This window comes from Bombina bombina, chromosome 4 (assembly GCF_027579735.1).
Source record: "Bombina bombina isolate aBomBom1 chromosome 4, aBomBom1.pri, whole genome shotgun sequence".
Classification (NCBI taxonomy): domain Eukaryota; kingdom Metazoa; phylum Chordata; class Amphibia; order Anura; family Bombinatoridae; genus Bombina; species Bombina bombina.
The window spans coordinates 999337560-999364733 of record NC_069502.1 but is presented as its reverse complement, the minus strand read 5'-3'; the positions used below and the strand labels follow the sequence as shown (position 1 = coordinate 999364733).

General features: G+C 36.9%; 1 protein-coding gene across 1 annotated transcript in view; it reads left to right on the top strand.

Annotated features, from left to right (window-relative positions):
* WDPCP (WD repeat containing planar cell polarity effector) overlaps positions 1–27174 on the top strand; it is a 1247576-nt gene that overhangs the window by 577510 nt on the left and 642892 nt on the right. Inside the window, exon 9 of the mRNA XM_053712064.1 lies at positions 6174–6365. Within this exon, the coding sequence (XP_053568039.1) occupies positions 6174–6365 (192 nt within the window). The remainder of the gene's footprint in view (positions 1–6173; positions 6366–27174) is intronic.

The following is a 27174-nucleotide window of genomic DNA, read 5'->3' as shown; positions in this document are numbered from 1 at the left end:
AGCTATCAACCTTCTTTTAATACCTTAAGCAGAAACGCGCTGCAATCTATATTTCCTTGGCATGTGTCACGCAGATGGTGCACTGCTCATGTTTTCAAATAACCATGCTCAAAAATAACATAGTTTGAATAATAAATTCAGCAAATCCTTCCTGAGAAATAGAAGCACAATTCTCAAGAGCTGCATAAACTTTTACGCATGAAGCTGTAGCTCATCCACATTATGCAGAAAGAATATATTCCGCAACAAAGTGGATATTTGTGTCTGTAGTCTTTAATTTCAGAAGGAATACGAGCTAGGGGAAAAAAAAGCTTCATTTTAAATAGTATTTTTTTTTAATATTTGTTGATCTGTTAAAACAGTATATTTGCTCCAGTCTCATTTTTGTGCTTGACATTTAAAACAAGCAGATTCAAATCCGTCATGTAGGTGGCTGCTGTCAGGCAACCATGACTTTACATTTTAGTATTGATTGGAGTCGTTGAAGTAAATTCCTTTTTAACTTAATCCTCATCCCTCCCTGAGACAGGAGAATGCTTGTGTGTTTGTGAATCTATGCAGATGCTCAACATGGAAATGAGAAAAATAAAGGATATTTTATTTCTTCTGTAGAATATTAATTTACATGCAGTCACTTGTGGCAACAGGTTTTTTAAAATTATACTTTTAGATGTATTTTAAAAGTGTGATAGTTGATAATGTCTTTTGAAGTATATAAAACCTTAATGAAAATTGACTTTGCTGTTAGAAAGTCATTTCCATTAAATACGCTGTCTGATAACAAAAATTTTAAAAAAAAATTGCATTAAAAAGTTTTAAGGACTCAAAGATATAAGGTGTTAGGGGGAAAGAAAATACATACATACACATGTCTAAATATGTATATATATATATATATATATATATATATGTGTGTGTGTGTGCATATGTATTTGTGTTTTACTGTATATTTACTGTACATATTTAACATTCTAATGTTCTTCACTCACAGGATAATTTCCTTTTTAGTGTAAATATCTTTTTATATATCTGTATATACCTATACCTGTATATCTATTCCTATGGATATATAGGTATAGTTATGTATTTTACTTGAACAGTATTATATATATAATTAAATTATTTTCTATGTGAAGAACACGTGAACACTTAGTAATCTCAAGGCGAGTCATTGAAATATTACATATAAAATCTTTAAAAAATTAATAAAAAATATTAAACATACTTTAAATATAGTTAGATTTATTCTATTAATTATTTTTAATATTTCACAGTATGTTTAATAATTTGTAAAAATATTTTATATGTAATATTTCAATAACGAAAGTTAATACAAAAGATTTCATGTACACTAATCCGACCGGGTTAAAATCTAAATTGCGAAACAATGCACAAAATGCAAATTTTACATTCCTATGTTCTTCACATAGAAAATAATGTACTTTTTATTATTAATAGTGTATATATAAAAAATACTGTTAATGTAAAATACATATCTATACCTATATATCTATAGGAATATATATTTGTACATATATATATATATATATATATATATAAAAATATACATATATTCTACTATTTGAAGAACATTGAAATGTGAAATATTAATATTGCATGTCAGGTTTATCACTCTTGAAAATATGCAGTCGGGTTAGTTTGCGATTATTGGTGTTAGGTTTCTTCACACTCCATTGAAGTCTATGGGAAAAATTAACGAGGTTGCAATATTTTTTACGTGCTACTTTTTACTTTCAACTTGTAATATGAGCGTAATACAAACATAAATCTTTGTGTTTGAAAGATTATGTTGATATATTATTGCAATCACAACATTTTAAATAAAGTGAGTTTTTTTTGTGCCTTTTGTATTCTCTTGTATGAATGGATCAAAAGATGTAAACACAATCATATGCCGTTATACTCACAAACTGACTTTTTTACATGTAAACTTAGTAAAGGGATAAATCAATATAAAATACACTATGCATATGAAAAGCAGTAAGCACCATAACCTTTTTTATTTTATTTAAAAGTATTATGTTTGTGTGTGCGTGTATTAAAAAATAAATACTGTATATATATATATATATATATATATATATATATATATATATATATATATATATATATAGTCTAGTTGTACACAGAAAGAGAAGCACACTCACAGGAACGAACAACTGGCTCACCGCTGAACTGACCGTAATAGGCGGGATCAGACTGATATACTACAGGAAAGTTCTTCTCTGTGAAAAGCATTACTGGGCTAAAAGAAGCTGCACCCAGGTGGTAAATCGCCATAGAACAGGCTAACAATGGTATTGAGCTGGTTGTTCGTTCCTGTGAGTGCATTTCTCTCTGTGTGTATTTAGTCTCCCTATGGGAAAAAGGGGCATCCAGAAGTGGACTCCTTGCTCAGTGTGCTTAGATGAATACTGCTACACCTCACTGACGAGGCCCAATGAAGGCCAAAACGATCGTCTGGGGTTGCTTTGTTCCTTGCTCAGAGAGGAATTGCCTGGTATTTCGGCACTGGACTGACCGTAATAGGTGGGATCAGACTGATATACTACAGGAAAGTTCTACTCTGTGAAAAGCATTGCTGGGCTAAAAGAAGTTGCACCCAGGTGGTAATTCGCTATAGAACAGGCTAACAATGGTATTGAGCTGGTTGTTCGTTCCTGTGAGTGCATTTCTCTCTGTGTGTGTGTGTGTGTATATATATATATATATATATATATATTTTATATATATATATATATATATATATATATATATATATATATATAATTTGTTGAAAATCATAATCAAAATAACATATTTATTTTTGTCCAACTGATACGTAACAATGTACTGTACTAATTAAAATAACTTCCCCATCACAGACAGGGAATCTCTTCCATAACAAAAGTTATTTTTGTGAACACACAAATATTTACAGTTACATATAGTATTAATAATACTACACAAAGTCACTATAGATGACAATAGATAGGGGGCGCTATAGAAGATGGCAAACTTCCTGTAACATTGACATTGATCTTATACAAGAATATGTTATTATTAATAATAATGTTAATAATGGTAGGGTATAGGTGCTGCCTATAAATAAATGGATGAATTTAAATGTCAATCATATTCAAGTTAAACATGAACAAGTGCATTAATATTAAAAAAAATGATATAAAAGTCTCTGTATAATTTTACACTTGTATTAATAGGTCCACCTTGTAGGACTCCTATTAGACCATTATTTGATAGAAGGCTGCTCTCTCCTCACAAGTAGATGTTGTGAAATCCGGAGATATAGAGAACAAGAGAGGCGCATGTGTGTACCAATTACAAAATGCGAGTAAGCCAATAGATGCCCTAATCAGGGTACTCACATTTGTAAGGAGCACTCATATAGTGCTATGGGAGGCAGGCTGGATAGTTGGCAGCGACCCAGCTCACTGTTCACTGTTCAATCTTGGTATGCAGGAACACAGGATCCCAGTATCTATATAAGTAGTGGAAAACAGAAGGGGCACCTGTGTGTACCAGTAATATAATGTGGTAATTAGAAAAATCTAATCAGGGTACTCACATTTAGGAAGAGCACTCAGACAGTGCTATTAGGAACAGGCTGGGTGGTTGGCAGCAACCCAGCATACTGGTCATTTTTATAAGTCACAAAACAGGAGCACAGAAACAATGAACTCTAATGGTGAAGATAACGATCTCTGCAGAATGGAACTCCCAGTGGGAGTGATTGGTAGGTAGTAGGCTAATTCAATAAGGTTCCAAAGATACTGCTACTGCTTAAAACTAATTTATTAAAAAGTATAAAATATATAAAATACAAATAACAAGTACAATGGATCCCTAAGGTGGGATGTGTTAGCTGCCCACCTTAGCTTTATGCATAAATGTGAGTACCCTGATTAGATTTTTCTAATTACCACATTATATTACTGGTAGACACAGGTGCCCCTTCTGTTTTCCACTACTTATACAGATACTGGGATCCTGTGTTCCTGTATACCAAGATTGAACAGTGAACAGTGAGCTGGGTCGCTGCCAACTATCCAGCCTGCCTCCCATAGCACTGTATGAGTGCTTCTTACAAATGTGAGTACCCTGATTAGGGCATCTATTGGCTTACTCGCATTTTGTAATTGGTACACACATGCGCCTCTCTTGTTCTCTATATCTCCAGATTTTACATATAGTATTATAAGTTAAATCAATGAGGTTAAGCCTTTCACACATTCCTGTCACTGTGGTTGAGCCAAAAGAAGACAACCCCCCAAACTGGAACAATTTCATTTTTGACTCCATATTGGCAATCAGATTTATCCTTGGATCAACAAGCTACTCTTCTGTCAATTCTAACTTCTATATTCCTGTATATCAATTTTTGTCAAAAAAACTGCTGAATTTCCTAAAACAGCCTCATTACGCAGAGTATTCCATATCCCTATTGTTAAATAATAATAGGAAGTATAATTAAAATACCATCTATTATCTTTTGAAAGCAGGTTTTCTTTCAAATTGCATACTAAATCAACATATGGTTGAAACACTGGGAACAGATAGTTGTAGTCAATTGATTACATCCAAATAGGGCAAAAGTAATATGAGGGGTCTCCAAGGATCAGTATTATTCCTTGTTCTTTTAAATATTTGTATAAATGACTTTGAGGATAGATTAGATGGAAGTATCTCTATCTTTGCAGATAATACTACATTGTGTAAGGTGTTTAGTTCAGAGAAGCAACTAATTGCTCTGCAAGGCGATTTGTACAAACTGGGAAAATGGGCTGATAGATGTCAAATGAGATTTAAATGATAAATTAAAGTTTTAATGTTGGATGCCATGCTACCTATTACTTATTAGGCAAGACCTTATGGAAGCAAGGTGGAAAATGAATTATTAGTTATTGTGGACTGCAGAATAAAAAGTAGTGCTCAATACCTGGTGCAGCTTCTCTCATAAATATTAGATTGTAGGATGTATCTACATGGGCATGGATGCAAGTATAATTCTGACAATATATACAGTAAATTCTTGGTAAGACCTCACCTTGACCAATGAGTACAGTTTTGGGGATTGATTATTGAAAAGGACAATGCAGAACTTGAAACAGTTTAGAGAAGGGCTAAAAAACTATTGAGGGGATTGGAAGATTTAATTGATGAAAAGAGGTTAGCCAAACAGAATCTGTTTACTCTAGAATAGGCATGCTTTACTTTATATATACTTTAAGGCTAGAAGAAATGAAAAGAGCAATGAATTTTTTTATTTTTTTTGCAGAGGAGATAGTGACATAGTAGATTTTTTTAAAAAGGGGCTTACATATATTTTGGCTAAAAACAGAATTCTAGATAATGATTGCTAGTATTACATGGGTAGGCTTTTTAAATGTATTATTGCCTGTTCACTTGACAAGATTTTATTATAAAAACAATAAAGAGGATCTATAAAAGTTGAATTTGATGGAGTTTTTTTCTTCCCTTGACCTGATCTACTATGTTAATGTAGTATGGCCATACACTTTTGTTAGTACATTTTTATGCCCCTAGAAATCTAACATAATACTATGCATGGTGTAAGAAAAAATAACATTCTCAAATCTTGCAGACAAGTGTTGCTTTTGACATTTACTTTAATCTGAAAACATTATGAATAGGCAATTTTTGTGATTGAAATTTAAAGGACCAGTCAACACAGTAGATTTGCATAATCAACAAATGCAAGATAACAAGACAATGCAATAGCACTTAGTCTGAACTTCAAATGAGTAGTAGATTTTTTTTCTGACAATTTTAAAAGTTATGTCTTGTTCCACTCCCCCTGTACCATGTAACAGCTATCAGCCAATCACAAATGCATACACGTACCATGTGACAGCCATCAGCCATTCACAAATGCATACACGTACCATGTGACAGCCATCAGCCATTCACAAATGCATACACACAGTCTTACACATGCTCAGTAGGAGCTGTTGACTCAAAAAGTTTAAATATAAAAAGACTGTGCACATTTAGTTAATGGAAGTAAATTGGAAAGTTGTTTAAAATGGCATGTTCTATCTGAATAATGAAAGTTTAATTTTGATTGAGTGTCCCTTTAAGTACATATCTTTGTATTAAACTGATTTTGATGACCTGTTTTTGTTCTGCAACAGATTTCCTATGCTGACATTCCTGGACCAAAAGGCAGGCATTTAAATCGTTGTCTTGCAATCAATTGCATGCAAGATCTTGTTGTTTGCTGGTGGCCAGTACCTGTAGATGACGTTTGGCCTTGGTCTCCTGTCTCAAGTGAAAATGACAGAGCAAACCTAGTTTTAATAGGATGTGCTCATAACCGACTTGAGGTAAGTCTCTTGTATTTTTTTCAGATGGAATGCATTATCCTCAAATAAAATTTGGTTCCTATTAAAGGGATACTGAACCCAAATTCAGTTATCACTTTCGTGATTCAGATAGAGCATGCAATTTTAAGCAACTTTCTAATTTACTCCTTTTATCAATTTTTTTGTTCTCTTGCTATCTTTATTTGAAAAAGAAAGTCCACTTGTTTATTGGTGGATGAATGTATCCACCAATCAGCAAGAACAACGCAGGTTGTTCACCAAAAATGGTCGAGAATCTAAACTTACATTCTTGCTTTTCAAATAAAGATACCAAGAGAATGAAGACCATTTGTTAATAGGAGTAAATTAGAAAGTTGCTTAAAATTGCATGCTCTATCTGAATCACAAAAGAAAAAAATTGGGTTCAGTGTCCCTTTAATTTTATTTAATCACCAATTAATAGCTGAAAGCTTCTTATCTTTTCCAAGTTATCTTTTGCCTCCAGCAGTAGGATAAACTCAGAATTTGTAACTATGTAACTCCATGTATGAACCTAAATAAAAATCATAATAAAAAAACTAAAAACTTTTTGGGCCTAGTCTGGATGCTATCATACACACGTTTACAGGGGGGTAAGGGAGCTTTCTTGCTGCAAGATAAGAAATCTACGGGGAAAGGGCTTAGCTGCAGGATATTTTATTTCCTTTTAGCATTCTAGATTTTTAAAAGCATCTTCCTCCACTAAAACTTCAGAATACCCCAAGACTTTCTGGAGAATCAGCTCTTCCTAGTTTAAGGCTTAGCAGGGTAGGAGATCCATTATGGCTTCTAAATCAGCCTGAACATGTGTTCCCCTGTTTAAAATTCTCTTCCTGTAGGGGGCAAATTGCAAATTTGGGAGGTTTGAGCACCCTCCATTTCATATTCCAGAAATGGATACATAATCCATTTTCACTCCAAACCTCCATGAGAGACATTTAATCTATCTTGTATGTCTCAAGACCTGCTAAAGGCTCAAGCCTTCATATCTTTAAGGGAAAGGAGTGAGTTCTCCATTTCCCTTGAATGAGGAAGGTCAGGGTTTGTATGCAAACATGTTTGTGGTTCCCAAAAAAGCGGGAATTATTCGTTCATTTCTGTATATGAAATCCCTAAACAAATTTCTAAAGGTTCCAACCTTCATAGCATTATTTTCCCTGTTTTATGGGAGGTTTAGTTTATGTTAGCCATAGACCTAAACGATAAATGTCTACACATCCCAATTCACATTGATCTTACCAGATTGCTGAGGTTTGCCTTTCTAGACAGGCATTATAATTGGTGTGGCTCTGCCATGGGAAGATTTTTTCATTTTGTCATCCTGGAGAATGGATTTTTTTATATGAATGCTTATTTTGGCAATTTCCGGAAAAGGGGAAATCCATAAATTGGATATCTTGGTGTAAAAAAAAAAAAACTTAAGATATTTTGAAGCAGAGAAACTCTGCTACCATAGAATTTCTAGCTCCGAACACATAGTTATTAAGTCTTTGAAGAATAAATTATTATTATTTTTGTTAAAAGGACACTGAACCCAAATATTTTCTTTCGTGATTCAGATAGAGTATGACATTTTAAGCAACTTTCTAATTTACTCCTATTATCATATTTTCTTCATTCTCTTGATATCTTTATTTGAAATGCAAGAATGTAAGTTTAGATGCCGGCCCATTTCTGGTGAACAACCTGGGTTGTTCTTGCTGATTGGTGGATAAATTCATCCAGCAATAAAAAAAGTGCTGTCCAGAGGTCTGAACCAATAAAAAAAAGCTTAGATGCCTTCTTTTTCAAATAAAGATAGCAAGATAATGAAGAAAAATCGATAATAGGAATAAATTAGAATATGAATTTAATATGACTTCCACAGACAGTTATAGGAAGGCATATAGATCAGGGCCATTTTTGTGAAAAATGACTGTTCTAATATTCCTTTAGGGTGCCAATAGGTATGTATGGGATATTGAAATCATGATTCATATAACATAGAAAATAAAAAAAAGGAAGTCCAGTTTTATTTCTGTCATCAAATTGACCTATTTCTGTTGATATTCTTGGTATCCTTAGCTCATTTCCATGCGAGCATGCTGAAGTAAGCTCAGGAGTGTGCACAGGTATTGAGCACTATATGACAACAGAGTATGCATAAATGTTTATACAGTGTTATACATATCGTGCTTCTCAGCAAACCTAAATGTGTCCTATGGAATGCATTTATGTTTAAACAATAGGTTCCAAAAGAAAGAGGTACATTTTAAAGTAAAAGTAAATTGAAAAGTGATTTTTTGTTTTCTTTTTTTTTTTAAATTGAGACCCAATAATAATATTAATAATAATAATAATAATAATAATATTAATAATAATAATATTAATAATAATATTAATAATAATAATAATATTATTAATAATAATAATAATATTAATAATAATAATAATAATAATAATAATAATGTGCAGATACACTATTTGGAAAACAATATTGGGCCCCACTGCTAATTTTTGAGGTGTTTCAGTCACACCAATAACTATTAGGGGTATACAATCCAGCACAACAAACAAACGCAGCCGCTGCAAGAGACCGGAAGTCCTGTTAGACCGGAGCATACAATCCAGCACATAGATAAGCATTGGCTGTAAAGTGGGTCATACAGAAAACCTCAGTTACTTTAAAGGGACATGAAACCTAAAATTTTTCTTTCATGATTCAGACAGAGCATACCATTTTCAAAAAAGTTTTGAATTTACTTCTATTATCACATTTGCATCATTATTATGCTATTGTTTGTTGAATAGATATCTAGATAGGTAGTGTGCACACGTCTATAGCACTACATGACAGGAAGTAGTGCTGCTATCTAGTGCTCTTGCTAATGTATAACATTGTTGCAAAACTGCTGCCATATAATGCTGCAGACACGTGCACACTTCTGAGCTTACATTCCTGACTTTTAACAAGAATAATAAGAAAACGTAGAAAAGTTTGTAAGAGAAGTAAATTGGAAAGTTGTTTGAAATTGCATGCTCTATCTGAATCATGAAAGAAAATGTTTGTGTTTTAAGTCCCTTTAAGTGTGGCAGTTTCATTGGATGCTACTTTTGCCAATCAGTTTGTGAAATTTCTATTCTGCTAAATCTGCCCCGCTCAGCTGTAAGTGCTATTATTGTGAAGTGGAAATGTCTAGAAGCAACAACAGCCCAGCCGCAAAGTGATAGACCACACAAACTCAACAAGTGACGCCATCAAGTGCTGAAGCATGTAGAACGTAAAAAATCACTTATTAACTGTTGCATCACTCACAACAGAGTTACAAACTGCCTTTTGAAGCAACATCAACACACAAACTGTGCGTTGGGAGCTTGTACACAAACTCACATTAACATTCGCAATGCCAAGCATCGGCTAGAGTGGCGTAGAGCATGCCACCACTAGACTCTGGAGCAAATGTTCTCTGGAGTAATGAATTACGCTTTACTATTTGGCAGTCTAATGGAAGAATCTGGCGAATGCAGGAGAAAGCTACCTACTGGAATGCATAGTGCCTACTGTAAAATTTGTTGGCGGAGGGATAATGACCTGGGTCTGATTTTTTTTTTTCATCTTTATTCCGTGAAAAGGACATGACATAAACTTCACCCCCCACATTCTGGGGTTTAGCATTATACATCAGCGACATATATTATTAATCGTAATGTACAAAAAAAAAGAAATGCATAATGGTCAAGAAATCAAATATTTACAGTGCGTGTCCCTCACATTTTTCACATATTTACTTTGGCCAGCCGGCCTTCTCCTCCCCAGGGTGTCAGATTCCTATCTCCTCCCAAGCTCCCCTCCTGCTGATTCCCCCTAGGGAGAACTTACTCTCTCAAAATGTAGTTTCCAGTCTCCTCTAAGTTGAGCTTCCAGTATGTATTCTGAGTTGCGTATAGGATATAATATTCTTATCTGTTGGGGGGTTTCTAGGGTCTGAATATATACTGCCTATTTTTTCATAAAACGGGCTGTGCGATTGGAAATGTCCCCCACAGTGTCTGCTTGCTCATAGAGTAGTTGTGTATGTATCTCATTTTTTAATTGTGACAATGTTGGGGCCTCTCTGCTCAACCAATTCCAGAATATGAGTTTCCTAGCTAAGAGAATAGTATTGTGTGTGAATGTTGTTGCATTTCTATTTAGACCTTGACATTCCAAGAGCATGATCCTCTGTAATGTGAGTGTGCAAACTGGGATATTGAGGGTTCGCAGCCAGTGGTGAACCATGCCCCAGAACCTTGTCAATTTGGGACAAGTCCAGATCATGTGTATCAGGTCTGCTTGAGTCTGTGAGCATCTGGGGCAGTTCCCTGTGGTGTTAATTTCCCATTTTCTATAGAGTTTAGGAGTGATATAGGCCAATTCAAGCTTTCTAGAATGTGACTCTCTGAGATCCATCGACAGTGTGGCCTTTCTAACTCTTTGTATACTGTTTTGAATCTGTTCCCTAGTAACAGGAGTGTCTACTATCCCAGACCATTTTGTACAGATGTGTTCTATCATGTATACATTGTCCGGGGCTTGCAGTATCTTGTAGATTGGGGAGATAGATGTTGACCCCTGTGTATATAGATGACAGATTTGGGCCACCCCATTAACTTCCTTAGGGATGTTTGTCAAACTAAGCAACTTAGTAATGTAATGCTTTGTCTGTAGGTAAGCAAAATGATGCGTGTGCGGTAGTGTATAGACCTCCTGTAGATGGGCAAAAGTACAAATGGTTTTCCCATCTCCCTCCAGCAATTTTGATACTCTATCTAGTCAGAGAGATTTCCAAGTCCTGAATGTCTGTGTAGTCATTCCCGGTAAAGTCAGGATTTCCCTGCAGTGGGATGTATTTCATGAGTTCATGTTTGCATTGCAGCCTATTACAGAGTTTCTTCCATGCTCAAAGGGGTTGCTGGAGGAGAGAGTACTTAGTCAGTATTTTGTCTGTTTTGTCTACTGTCAAATGTGGTAACATAGCTAGTGATCAGGGTTGAACCACATACTGCTCTAGCTCGGGTATTGTAAAGTGAGATTTCCCCGTCATCCAGTCAAGTACGTATTTTGCCTGCACGGCCCAACAGTATAATTCTACATTTGGAACAGAGAAACCCCCCAAATCTATTGGGCTCATCATTCTAGCTGAGTGTATCCTATGCTTTTTTTTGGCCCATATGAAAGAGAGGAAAAGAGACTTCCAGAAGTTCAAATCCGTCTTATGTAGCAGTAATGGTAACATCTGCATGACATAGAGCAATTTGGGGAAGAGTACCATTTTAATAAGTCCTATCCTAACAGAAATAAACAATGGTAATTTGACCCAGTGGGCAGTAAGATCAGTTGCAATTCTCTTGAGGGGAGCATAGTTAGCACTATACCAATCTGCTGGATTCCTTGAAATCTTAATTCCCATGTATTTAAAACTATTCCCTGCCAATTTGAAATCGTAGTGAAGGTCAGGGATATCGTTGGCATGAGAGAGCCATATTAGCTCAGTCTTATCGGTGTTGATCTTATAGCCTGATATTTGACCAAATTCCTTTATAGTATTCATCAATAGGGTGATATTTAATCTGGGGTTTTGCACATATAACACCATGTCATCTGCAAAGAGAGACAGGTGTAATGTATTGTTTCCTACCTTAAGGCCGTCAGTATTTTGACAAATTTTTGCAGCCAGGGGTTTCAAAGCAGGTCAAAAAGGAGGGGCGACAATGGGCACCCCTGCCTTGTGCCTCTACCCAAGGCAAATGGTTGTGATGGAGTTCCATTAACCAGTATAGCCGCCTGAAGGGCAGAGTATAAAGTGTTCAATGCTCGTGCGAAATTACCCGCGATGCCAAATTGCTCTAAGGTATAGAATAGGTGACTCCAAAGGACTTTATCGAAGGCCTTCTCTGCATCTACAAGTAGGGCACAAGCTTCCTCCGAGTGTGCCACATGACATTTTCCGGCTATTTCCCAATAATGCTTTAACAGGAGTTGTAATGTACGTACGTTCACCACTGATGACCTGCCCGTTACGAACCTCGTCTGGCTAGGGTGTATCAACTCTGGGAGCACTCTCGCCAATCTGTCGGCTAGGATATTTGTGAATAGCTTGTAATCTGAATTCATAAGTGAGATCGGGCGATATGACTCAGGAGCTAAGGGGTCCCTATCCGACTTAAGAATGAAGCTTATATTCGCTTCTGTGAATCTCTTAGATAGAGCTGCCCTCCCACATAATAAATCATTGAATACCAAAGACAATGAATCAGCTATTTCTCGTTGGTGTATTTTGTAAAACTCCGCCGGGAGGCCATCTGGGCCAGAGGCCTTCTCCAGCGGAAGTCCCCCAATAGCCGATAATATTTCTTTCAATGAGATATTGGCATTTAATCCCTGTTCTTGTGTATCTGTCAAAGTGGTAAGGTAAGGGCATTTCAGAATCTATCTCGGAGCGAGAGGTCTGTCTTCTGTGCGGTGTAAAGGTGTGAGTAATACTGTCTGAATATTTTTTTGTATATCCGCCGTGGTTGTGTGTACAATACCGTTATGTTTAATGACTGATATATTGTTGTATCCTCTAGTCAGTTTTGTTAGTCTAGCCAGCATTCGGCCTGTCTTGTTGCCATGTCGATAAAATCTAGCACGCATCTTGGTCAAGTCTCTAGCTGCACTTTGAGTTAAACACATGTCTCTATGACCTAGATTTGGAGTTTGGCGTTAGCCGTGAAAACCAGCGTTAGAGGCTCCTAACGCTGGTTTTAGGCTACCGCCGGTATTTGGAGTCACTCAAAATAGGGTCTAACGCTCACTTTTCAGCCGCGACTTTTCCATACCGCAGATCCCCTTACGTAAATTGCGTATCCTATCTTTTCAATGGGATCTTTCTAACTCCGGTATTTAGAGTCGTTTCTGAAGTGAGCGTTAGACATCTAACGACAAAACTCCAGCCGCAGGAAAAAAGTCAGTAGTTAAGAGCTATCTGGGCTAACGCCGGTTGATAAAGCTCTTAACTACTGTACTCTAAAGAACACTAACACCCATAAACTACCTATGTACCCCTAAACCGAGACCCCCCCACATCGCCGACACTTGAATAAATTTTTTTAACCCCTAATCCGCCGACCGCCACCTACGTTATCCTTATGTACCCCTAATCTGCTGCCCCTAACACCGCCGACCCCTGTATTATATTTATTAACCCCTAATCTGCCCCCCTCAACGTCGCCTCCACCTGCCTACACTTATTAACCCCTAATCTGCCGAGCGGACCTGAGCGCTACTATAATAAAGTTATTAACCCCTAATCCGCCTCACTAACCCTATAATAAATAGTATTAACCCCTAATCTGCCCTCCCTAACATCGCCGACACCTAACTTCAATTATTAACCCCTAATCTGCCGACCGGAGCTCACCGCTATTCTAATAAATGTATTAACCCCTAAAGCTAAGTCTAACCCTAACACTAACACCCCCCTAAGTTAAATATAATTTAAATCTAACGAAATTAATTATCTCTTATTAAATAAATTATTCCTATTTAAAGCTAAATACTTACCTGTAAAATAAATCCTAATATAGCTACAATATAAATTATAATTATATTATAGCTATTTTAGGATTAATATTTATTTTACAGGTAACTTTGTATTTATTTTAACCAGGTACAATAGCTATTAAATAGTTAAGAACTATTTAATAGCTAAAATAGTTAAAATAATTACAAATTTACCTGTAAAAGAAATCCTAACCTAAGTTACAATTAAACCTAACACTATACTATCAATAAATTAATTAAATAAACTACCTACAATTACCTACAATTAACCTAACACTACACTATCAATAAATTAATTAAATACAATTTCTACAAATAAATACAATTAAATAAACTTGCTAAAGTACAAAAAATAAAAAAGAACTAAGTTACAAAAAATAAAAAAATATTTACAAACATAAGAAAAATATTACAACAATTTTAAACTAATTACACCTACTCTAAGCCCTCTAATAAAATAACAAAGCCCCCCAAAATAAAAAAATGCCCTACCCTATTCTAAATAACTAAAGTTCAAAGCTCTTTTACCTTACCAGCCCTGAACAGGGCCCTTTGCGGGGCATGCCCCAAGAAGTTCAGCTCTTTTGCCTGTAAAAGAAAAAATACAATACCCAAGCCCCCCAACATTACAACCCACCACCCACATACCCCTAATCTAACCCAAACTCCCCTTAAATAAACCTAACACTAAGCCCCTGAAGATCTTCCTACCTTATCTTCACCTCACCGGGTTCAATGATCTGTCCAGAAGAGCTCCTCCGATGTCCTGATCCAAGCCCAAGCGGGGGGCTGAAGAGGTCCATGATCCGGATGAAGTCTTCATCCAAGCGGGAGCTGAAGAGGTCCATGATCCGGATGAAGTCTTCTATCAACGGCATCTTCAATCTTCTTTCTTCCGGATCCATCTTGCAGACCTCCGACGCGGAACATCCTGCTGGCCCGACGGACTAACGACGAATGACGGTTCCTTTAAGGGACGTCATCCAAGATGGCGTCCCTCGAATTCCGATTGGCTGATAGGATTCTATCAGCCAATCGGAATTAAGGTAGGAATATTCTGATTGGCTGATGGAATCAGCCAATCAGAATCAAGTTCAATCCGATTGGCTGATCCAATCAGCCAATCAGATTGAGCTTGCATTCTATTGGCTGATCGGAACCACCAGGGCGCCCTATTGTGGCTGGAATAGGGTCTGTGTTCTCAAACATTTCTGTTTTTTTGGATAAAGTATTACAACCCTTAGTACAGAAAACAACCTCTTATATAAGGGATACAAATGATTTTCTATCCAAACTTAAAGATTTGGGGCAGGTTGGAGATAAATGCATACTGTTCACACTGGATGTTTCCAGTTTGTATACCTCTATTAGGCATACTAGTGGAATTGCAACAGTAGAAAACCTATTGAAATCCAGTAGTAACTATACTGCCAAAGAGATTGAATTTTTAATAAGTTTGTTGACTGTCATATTGTATCATAATTACTTCTTATTCATGGACTCTTACTATCTCCAAAAACAGGGTACAGCAATGGGCTCCAACGTCGCCCCCACATACGCCAACATATTTATGAGTAGTTTTGAGGAACATTTTGTATACTCAAATATGAATTTTCAAACATATGGTATCTCCTGGTGGAGATTTATCGATGATGTGTTTGGCGTGTGGGGGGGCGATGTTGCGAGCCTGTTAACATTTATAGAAGATCTTAATTGTTCAGTTAATGGATTGAAATTCAGTCTCAACATGAGTGAAGTAGGAGTAGAGTACTTGGATACTTATGTTTATAAGGATAAGGGGTTCTTGGGGACTGACCTGTACACGAAAAAAACTGATAAGAATAATTTGTTGCAATATGGCAGTTGCCACCCAGAAAGCGTGTTCAGAGCAATACCCAAGAGCCAGTTCACCAGAGTGAAGAGGATTGTCTCAGATGATAGTAAGTGTAAACAGAGATTGGAAGAAATGGCCAATAAGTTTATTTCTAGGAATTACCCAGAAAAATTAGTAACCGAACAGCTTGTGAATGTTGAGGAAGGTCTAGGACAGACCCAAAAACAAACAGACAAAAGAAATGGGAACAATATGATATTTGTAACACAGCATAATAGGTTGAGTGGAAAGATTGCAGGTATCCTAAAAAAACATTGGCACATTATCAGGGAATGCAACCCACAGGTGGAAGATTTCAAAAAAGAACCAATGATTGCCTATAAGAGAAACAAAAGGATTAGGGATTTGATTACACACACTGACATTGGCCCTGGAAAGAGAAGTATACAACCAACAATAGGTAGTAGCAATAATGGCTGCTATCCATGTTTAAATTGTAGCCACTGTAGCTCGATGATAAAAGGCAAATATTTCTACCATCCTACTAGTGGTAGGAAGTTTACAATAAATAAACACTTCACATGCAGAGCAACATATGCTATTTACATGATTAAATGTCCGTGTGGATTTATCTATATTGGCGAGACCTGCAGAGAGGTAAGGGAGAGGATAACGGAACACAAATCAAATATTAGGTGCAATAATAAGGAAGCACCGGTGTCCTCTCACTTCCTCTCTGCAGGTCATAGTATTAGTCAGCTCAGATTCTTAGTTATAGACCAGGTGATGAAACCAAGGAGGGGGGGCGATAGAGAGCATCTCCTAAAAGTTAGGGAGATGTTCTGGATTCACAAACTAGATTTGCCTTATCCCCAAGGGTCTTAATAAGGACTTTGATTGGAGTTTGTTTTACTAAGGAAAATCATACATGGATGGGTTAGGATTGTATACATATTTGAATTAACCATGGGCATATGAAATGGTTGGTAAATAGCAGGTCACACAATGGTAGAATAAAAAGATAAAGAACCAAATAAAATGGAATAATAATTTTTTTCTCAAAGAAATATATTCTGCAAAGGAATAAAATTTGGATTGATGTAAATATACTCTGTAGACTGTGTAGACATTGAGAATGTTTGGATTTTATGCTCCTCTTTTTTGTATATAGGTTTTATGTTTATATTTTTAATGATATACATACTGTTCACCCATTCTACTGAAAAGCAAAGAGACACCAAAAATAAAGAGAAGTGTACTATATATTACAACCACTAGATGTCACTATTGCAGTTGCAATATATGTTTTTCATACAATGGGTTAATGAACAGTTGATGAATAATTAACAGGTGAGGGTATAAAAAGCAGGAACCTGTATAATTAAGATGTACATGACTAAGAGCCATATTGGCTTGAAACGTTGTATGTTTGGACCCAGGATAAGAAAATAAAGGTCTTTTAACTATCATGGTGGCTGGAGTTTTTTGAAATTTGTGATCAGATATGTAAGGCAGCGACTTGGTCTTCACTGCACACTTTTGCCAAATTTTACAAATTTGATACTTTTGCTTCTTCGGAGGCTATTTTTGGGAGAAAGGTTTTGCAAGCCGTGGTGCCTTCCGTTTAGGTAACCTGATTTGCTCCCTCCCTTCATCCGTGTCCTAAAGCTTTGGTATTGGTTCCCACAAGTAAGGATGACGCCGTGGACCGGACACACCAATGTTGGAGAAAACAGAATTTATGCTTACCTCATAAATTACTTTCTCCAACGGTGTGTCCGGTCCACGGCCCGCCCTGGTTTTTTAATCAGGTCTGATGAATTATTTTCTCTAACTACAGTCACCACGGTACCATATGGTTTCTCCTATATTTTTCCTCCTGTCCGTCGGTCGAATGACTGGGGTGGGCGGAGCCTAGGAGGGACTATATGGCCAGCTTTGCTGGGACTCTTTGCCATTTCCTGTTGGGGAAGAGATATTCCCACAAGTAAGGATGACGCCGTGGACCGGACACACCGTTGGAGAAAGTAATTTATCAGGTAAGCATAAATTCTGTTTTTAATTTTAATCAACTTTCCAATTTACTTTTATCATCAAATGTGCTTTTTTCTCTTGGTATTCTTAGTTTAAACTAAACGTAGGAAGGCTCATATGCTAATTTCTAAGCCCTTGAAGGCTGCCTCTAATCACATGATTTTTAAATCTCTTTTCAACACAAAGAGACAGAAAGTACACGTGGGCCATATAGATAACACTGTGTTCAGGCACAAGGGTTTATTTAAGATTTAGCACAAAACAATGCTAAATGCAAGACAATAGATAATAAACAGTCACAGTCATGTAAACAGGGGCTGGAAGAAGGTTCCTAGATACAAGGTAATCACAGAGGTAAAAAGTATATTGTATATAATATAACTGTGTTGGTTGTGCAAAACTGGGGAATGGGTAATAAAGGGATTATCTTCTAAAACAATAACAATTTTATGGTAGACTGTCCCTTTAACAAAAAAATCCTGCAAGATCTCTACAGGGTGGTATAGTCAGAGCCTGGTGTCTCCTCAGCAAATATTCCAGAATGCAGATATTGTGGCTATAAGAATTATCCTTAGTTGACTTATTCAATGCAGAAATTACATCTAAAGCATTACCGGTCAGTGAAATATGTGGATGTCTTGAAAATCCAAAGATATTTGGCAGGTAAAATAAAAGTTAGACAGCCATCTACATTAGAATTCTACAATCACAAGTGTTACCTATATTAACTAAACTTTTTAATTTTTATTTCTCAGAGAATACGAGGTGCTCTGCCTCCTTCTCAGCTGCGAATATCTCCCTGATATTAAAAAAAGGGAAAGACCCCGAATTACCAAGCTCCTTCAGACCTATTTCGGTCTTAAATACCGACTACAAGCTGCTTGCGGCCATTGTAGCTTCATGATTGAAACCCCACATGGGCGATCTAGTCCATGAGAATCAATCTGGTTTCATGCCGGGTCGTAAGCCGGTAAGGAATACGAGGAAACTATTAATTTTGATTGAATCCTTTTGGAATAAATATAAGTCTATGGAGCCTCATGAAAGTATAGATAAGGCTATTTTAACGGTCAACACCGAAAAGGCCTTCGATAGGGTCAGTTGGGACCATATGTTTTTTGTGTTAGAGTAATTTGGGTTCTCGGGTCCTTTTAACAACTATATACGCTTAATCTATAGTACTCCTTCTTCCGCAGTGATTATTAATAATACAGCTACTCATCGATTCAACCTATTTAGAGGGACCAGGCAAGGTTGCCCACTCTCCCCCTTTCTGTTTAACCTTAGTATAGAACCTCTGGCTATTCGATTACGGCAAGAGCTTGACGGGATCTCACTTGCAGGTGAGAAGCTGGTTCTTCTCCTTTACGCAGATGATCTTCTTCTATTTCTATCTAACTTTAAGGTTTCACTATCCATCTTACAGAACACCACCAAAGAGTTTGGGGAAATCTCAGGGTTTAAGATCAATACTTCTAAATCTGAACTAATGTGGATAAATAAAAACCCCTTACCGCAGGTGAAGCATCCCTTTAGAGAGGTTCCCCAGATTACATACCTTGGCTTAAGGCTATCCAGAAACCCGGAAGAATGGTACAGGTTAAATCACAGGACGGTGATGGACTCTTGTAAGAAGAAGCTGGAGGAATGGACTAGGTTACCGATTGCGTTAACCGCTCGGGTGACTTTGATTAAATCAGTCATCTTCCCTAAGCTTCTTTACATCTTACAAAACATCCCATGGTTATTGCATAAAAAAGATATCACGATATACAATAAGGCGTGTTCCAAATTCTTATGGAATGGCAAGAGACCGCGGATTGCCATTCATAGGCTCACGAATTCTAAGTTATCAGCGGTTCTGGCTCTTCCTAATATCCAGACATATAATTTAGTTATTATAGCCAGATTTGCACTAGATTGGCTAACCGGGAAGGAGCAAATTACTTTGTTCGCCTGGGAATCACAGGTGGTGGCTCCCTTCCAGTTAAAGGTCCTATTGCACTGCCCACTCACTTCAATTCCATCCAATATATTTTATCTGGGCACCTTTAAGAATGTCATTATAGCTTGGCAAAGGCTATGCATAGAATCAGGAAATTCTCCATATGTTTCACAATATGTACCCATAGTGGGTAACCCAGAATTTGGTCCAGGTCTTTCCAATCGGGTATTTAAAGAATGGGAGACAAAAGGTCTCCAAACCTTGTGCCAACTACGAGATGCAGGAGGATATACATTATTATTTCAAGAAATTGCAACTCGATTTGATATAGGTATTCGTGAATTTTATGCCTACCTCCAAGTCAGACATTTTCTCCAGGAGCTACTTATAAAATATGGGAATAATTGGTCCTTAGGTGAGTTACAGGATAGGATTACAATGTACGCAGCAGGTATATATGCAATTTCCCCCTTGTACCTATTGCTAAATCAGAAAGCGTCAATCTCACAAGTAAATGAGATGGTGGATAGATGGGCTACCCTATTTCCGGATATAGATGAGCAGACAATTGTGGGGAGTTTTAAAATAGTTCAACAGAGTTGGGTTCCGACTTCATGGAGGGAGTCACAGATGAAAGTTGGACTACAGAGATACCTTACACCTGCGGTTCTCTCTAAATGGTATAAGACAAAGATTCTCTGCCCTAGATGTTCTGCTACAGGCGCTGATCTATTCCATTGTTTATGGAGTTGCCCTAAGGTTCGCCAATATTGGGGGAAAATCATTTTTTGTATGACGGCAGTTTTGAAAATGGCCCATAAATTATCTCCTATTGAGATCTTCTTCTTGGTAAAATTCCAGGGTATACCTAAGAATTACAGCCTAATAAATACTATTATATTGGTAGCACGCAACCTTCTCTTTAAAGCATGGAAAGCATCTTCTACACCTACAATGGCCCAATTTAAAAGGGCTTTGACAGATCAATTCATAGTAGAACAGATTAATATATCATACCCACAGGATAAATACATAGCGGTATTCCTTAAAAAGTGGGAGACATTCGTAGGCTCTCTGCCCTTAATACATAAAAAAAAATTAATTAAACCAATTAGAAACTCAGAGTTTATACAGATGAATATTTTGGCGGGCCATTTCCCGAGTGAATGGGCAGAGGACACCGAGTGAGGGGTCGGGGGGGGGGGGGGGGCGGGGGTGAGGGGAGAGGATAGGTCAGCCTGTTTTTTTTTTTTTTTTTTTTTTTCTCCCGCTGTGGCAGGGTAATCCTGTCATACGGGATATTGTATCAATGTTTGCGTGGTAATGTTTGTGCAGGGGGGGGGGGTGGAAAGATAAAAATGCACTAAGATGAAGAAACAATAGCTATTTGATAAAAGGTTATATGTTTATAACATGCACTTTAGCCAACATATGAATGTTTGCCTTAAACAAGTTTGTAAGATTTGTATCTATGCACGGGCACTTTAGGCCTCTTATCTTGGCTTACCGCTTTTACTTCACTATGGAGGTATTTTTATAATTATTGTGACTTTTGTCCTTACTTTTACCTGTAACCGTCAATGTAGTAAATTTCTTTGTCTTGGTTATAAATAAAGTTAAAAATAAAAAAAAAAAAAACATATAGGGTATGGACCTGCTATATTGATACCAGAAAAAATGAATTCAGTATAATAACTATATAGCATACCCATCTAGTTAGTCCCAAAAAAATTTGAAAGATACATACTAAAAAGGTGACTGTGGAGTACTTCTTTGAGAAAATACAAAAACAACAACTTTCCAAATGTTACATACTAAAGTTCTCCTGGACCTTCAACTCCATCCATCCTCCATAGTGAACAGTTGTCAGATGAGATACTTATAAATGGTGCGCTGAGACCTTACAAATTCACCTCGGTTTATGGCGAGTAGTTTCCTATGTGGCACCAGCTCAGGATAGTATTCTGTCTCATCAGCTGCAGGGAAGTTTGTAATTGTTGCTAGCAGGTACTCATCTTGCTCTCCGGTATAAAGGAAAGATTTCTGGAGTGATGGTAGGCCACCCCAAAGAATATACTTCAATGACCATTTGTTTAAATTGTTTGAGTAAGTATTGTACAAGGTCCTTAATACTTTGCAGTAAATAATTAAAAGTAAGCAGACATTCTATGTTTTAGACTTAGAAACAACTCATTGTAATAGAACTCAAACAAGGATGCTGCTTAAAGGGACAGTCTAGTATAAATTAAACTTTCATTATTCAGATAGGACTTTTAATTTTAATCAACTTTCCAATTTACTTTTATCATCAAATGTGCTTTTTTCTCTTGGTATTCTTAGTTTAAACTAAACGTAGGAAGGCTCATATGCTAATTTCTAAGCCCTTGAAGGCTGCCTCTAATCACATGCTTTTTAAATCTCTTTTCAACACAAAGAGACAGAAAGTACACGTGGGCCATATAGATAACACTGTGTTCAGGCACAGGGGTTTATTTAAGATTTAGCACAAAACAATGCTAAATGCAAGACAATAGATAATAAACAGTCACAGTCATGTAAACAGGGGCTGGAAGAAGGTTCCTAGATACAAGGTAATCACAGAGGTAAAAAGTATATTGTATATAATATAACTGTGTTGGTTGTGCAAAACTGGGGAATGGGTAATAAAGGGATTATCTTCTAAAACAATAACAATTTTATGGTAGACTGTCCCTTTAACAAAAAAATCCTGCAAGATCTCTACAGGGTGGTATAGTCAGAGCCTGGTGTCTTCTCAGCAAATATTCCAGAATGCAGATATTGTGGCTATAAGAATTATCCTTAGTTGACTTATTCAATGCAGAAATTACATCTAAAGCATTACCGGTCAGTGAAATATGTGGATGTCTTGAAAATCCAAAGATATTTGGCAGGTAAAATAAAAGTTAGACAGCCATCTACATTATGAAGGATACATTTTAGACAATTGGGTGCTTCCAACTTTGTGGCATCTCTGAAGTCATGGTTTGACGAGTTTGATGTGGACGAACTTTGGTGGACGAACTTGCCCCCTCATTGGGAGAGTGGATTACCCATATGAACCATACCCTAACACTTGAGGAATACGTTTTTTTTTTTAAATACAAAACTTGGATACCTTCCTAGACATTAAATTCTATTGCAATTCTATACTCCTCGAATATCAGCACCACCAGGAGGGCCACGCCAGCTCCAATGTTAGAGAATCCGAAAATGAAGCCTAAGGGGCATATTTATCAAAGTGCTAGCAGACATGATACGATGTTGCGTATCATGTCCGCTACACATAGATAAATGCAGACAGCATACACTGTCGGCATTTATCATTGCACAAGCAGTTCACCAGAACTGCTTGTGCAATACCGCCCCCTGCAGATTTTGATTTAGCAGAGGGTGTCAATCAACCCGATCGTATTCGATCGGGTTGATTTCTTTCCGCCGCCTCAGAGCAGGCGGACAAGTTATGGAGCAGCGGTTTTTAGACCGCTGCTTCATAACTTCTGTTTCCGGCGACCCCCATATGTCGACTGCTTGACGTGGTTAGTCATAGCCACACTAATAGACTTGGGATGTTGACCACTGTTAATAAATGATTCATATAACATAACCTGTATATGCATTAATTAATGTATTTGATTATCGAGATGTTTACTGCAATAAATACTGCTATGTTGATATCATAATGTCACTTGAGTACTGACAGAAATTGTACCACTGTTATCTTCATTATGTTTATTGCAAAATGTAATAAAAACTATTTAAAAAAAAAAAGGGATCTGACGCGATGTTGAGGCTGTCGACGAAATATTTTAAACCGCTGTCATAACTCTTTAAAGGCAGTATCACAGAGGGGGCGTTTTACTATACATCGCAATGGGTGGTGATGCTGGCAAAATATTCCAAGCAGCAATTGCACCGACATTAAAGAAAAAATTTGATAAAGCACTGGTAAGGATATGTGATCTTCAGGAATCCAGAAGTTAAAATCCTTGGAAGAAAAGGAAATAACAACAAATAGTGAAGTCCTGTATACACAGATTATATAAAAAGAGGTGGAAGTATCTACTAACACTCTTGGGAGCTATAACTTAGCTCTCAGTAAAATGGCTCATGTTTTAAGGTATAGATGGATCAAGGAACATCAAACTTCGTAAAAGCAATTTATAACTCCAGTAAAATCACTCAGGATAAGGGAACAATTGTAAAACACAAAGCCGACTATAGAATCACCAAACACGGCGTTCACAGACAGCTGCAGAGTGTAAATTTCCAAGTCCCAACAGTCCAATCAGATCTGGCGTACGTTTCACCGGTCATATTCAGCTTTTTCAAGGATTTTAACTTCTGGATTCCTGAAGATCACATATCCTTACCAGTGCTTTATCGCATTTTTTTCTTTATTGGTTATATATTTTTTGTGATATTACAAGTTAAAATGTATTTTTTGATTGGCACCGACATTGTCAATGCAAAGTAAAGTTTCCCTTTTAAATATATAGCACCAAGCCATATAACTGTGCCTAAGTACCCCTAAACCGCCATAACCCACCACCGCAATCTAACCCTATACTACTTAACCTCTAAACCGCCAAAAGCCCACTGCAATAAATGTGCTAACCTATTAACCCCTAAACCACCAATAGCCGACCACAATAAGCTTCCTAACCTATTAACCCCTAAACCGCCAATAGCCCACCGCAATAAACTTTCTAACCTATTAACCCCTATTCCACTAATAGTCCCTCGCAATAACCCCTACACTATTTAAACCCTATACTGGCAATACCTTCTAACTTATTAACTTATATCGCCACAACCCCCTAAGGCAAACTACCTCTACACTGCTTAAAGGGACACTAAATCCAATTTTTTTCTTTTATGATTTAGATAGAGCATGCATATTTAAGCAACTTTATAATTTACTCCTATTATCACATTTTCTTCATTCTCTTGCTATCTTTTTTTTAAAAAAAGCAGAAATGTGATGCAAAGGAGCTGGACCATTTTTGGTTGAGAACCTGGGTTATGCTTGCTTATTGGTTGGTAAATGTGAGCCTCCAATAAGCAAGCGCTATTCATAGTTCTGAACCTAAAATGGGCTGGCTGGTAATATTTCCATTCCTGCTTCTAAAATAAAGATAGCAATAGAACAAAGAAAAATTGATAATAGGAGTAAATTAGAAAATTGCTTAAAATGGCATGCTCTATCTGAATCATGAAAGAATAAATTTGGGTTCAGTGTCCCTTTAACTACCTAACCCCTCACCTCTAAGCTAAAACCCCCTAAGTTACAAAAATAACAAAACCTAATATTACAGAAAACAAAAAACAACACTGCTAAAAATAAAAAACACAGTTATAACAATACTAAAACTAAGGCCCCGTTTAAAAAAAAAAAAGCAAAGCAAACTAAACTAACACTAAAAGTTACTATAAAAATAGCCCTTAGAAAGGCTTTTTGTATGGCATTGCCCTAAAGTGACACAACTCTTTTTCAACTAAATACCACAACCCTATACTACAATAAAAGTAACCCCCCCAAAAAACCTAATCTAAAAAAAGATTGTTCTGAAAATGTAATTGACCTATAATGGCCCTTTTAGGGGGAAAAACTAAACCCCTAAACTAAAAAACAAACAAATCTAAAATAAGATTGCCCTGAAAATCAGGGGCTCCCTTCCCACTGAATGCCACAATATTTTGGAAGAGCTAATCTAACTACATGGTGAATTGTAATAATAAAGGATGACTGCTTATCTCAACAAGACTATTAAGAAAGTGACTGTTTCCTTGCAGATCTCAAAATTCTAATATAGCTATAAGCTCATACCCTTGATAAAATAGCACTCTAGCTCCAATCCTGAGAAAGAGATAAACACGGATATGTAAGTAATATAGTAGTACCGTCTTTGGGACATAGAAACAGGGCATGATCTTGTCTATACTTGCTTTTTTCTAAACTTTGGTAAAGAAGAAAAAAATAGACCTGCAGCCCAAATGCATTGAGAAACAGCAACTCATAACAGATTTATGACCTCAGCCAATAATACTGAGACATTAGGCCTGGATGTCTTCATACTTGGCGTGCTAGACAAAAAGCTCACGCTCAGTCAGTCTGCCCATATTTAAATGCACAGACACACTGGCACTAGGGTCTCATATGTAGAATAATTAAATTGAGTCCATTCCAGTGCTGAGGAGCAATCACGGGAAAGGTCCAGAATGGTAAAGAAAACAGTGAAATTAGTCACCATTATGGCACAGTTATGAACCCACTAAACAGAATTACAACAGCAGCAAAGAAGGGGTACCATAAAGAACAGATAGTACAACAGTTAGTTGAAAATAAATGCAGAGAAGGCAAACTAAGCCCCACTTCTACCACAGCTGCCAGTGCCTTATACAACTCCTGTTTTCTTTTGGGCTTCAGTGAGCTGAGGAATCAAGGTAGATAAAAATTGTTTAACCACAGTAAGGGTCTGTCTGCAATACACATTAAAAAGTCCTGCAGTTACACATAGGACCCATTGTCTTGAGTATATAGCTGCATCTTTCTTTTATTGGGTCAAAGAAAAAACAGGTGTCTTCATTTCAGCCTCTTCCCTCCTACCTTCCTCTGTGTCTGCACGGGCAGATTCTGCTGTAAGCATTTGGCTATTGGAAGGAGGCCCAGGCCCTGGGATAAACATCCTACCATAATTCCAGACCTGTGACTCCATCAAAGCTGGATCCTTCCCCCAGTTTCAGGGCTCAAGGTAAACTGATGGGAGATAGTCACGTACAGTTTAGTGATAAGACCATATTGGAAATTTTTTTTTTCCAGAAGAGATAGTTGCAAAGCCTATAAACCAATTATTTCTATGCACAGGCATACTGTTATTTTCTCCTATCACCATTTGCCAAATGCTGTAACTAACTCTTACATTTTGCTTTTAATCTAGCTGTATGCTTGCAAGAGAGTGATAGACTTTCTATGCGTTGTGTTGATAATTTTGTTTTGCAATTTTCCCTTTGGGCTTTGCAATGGAATGTGTACTTAGTCTGGTCTGAGAGTGAGAGTGCAGTACTTTTACGTGTTTTGTATGTGTCAAGGAAAATTACAAAGGGCATGTGTCATCCTTGTTTGTATCTCAGTGTGTTTGGTTGAAGGCACCCATTTTGTAGCTGTAGAATAGGGACCCAGAGAGGAAGAGACCTTGATCATGCCTTTGCCTATCACCATTTGGTGAAATATGTATATTATGAAAACATTCACAATGCAACAGGTTACAGGGGTCAGACAAAGGGACAAAACCGCAGAGTTAAGCCAGGTCTCGAAGAAACAGAAGTCAGTTTCTGAAGAGTGCTATGGGTTTTTATAGGTCTTGGTGGAACATCTATGTTCTTGCTGATTGTA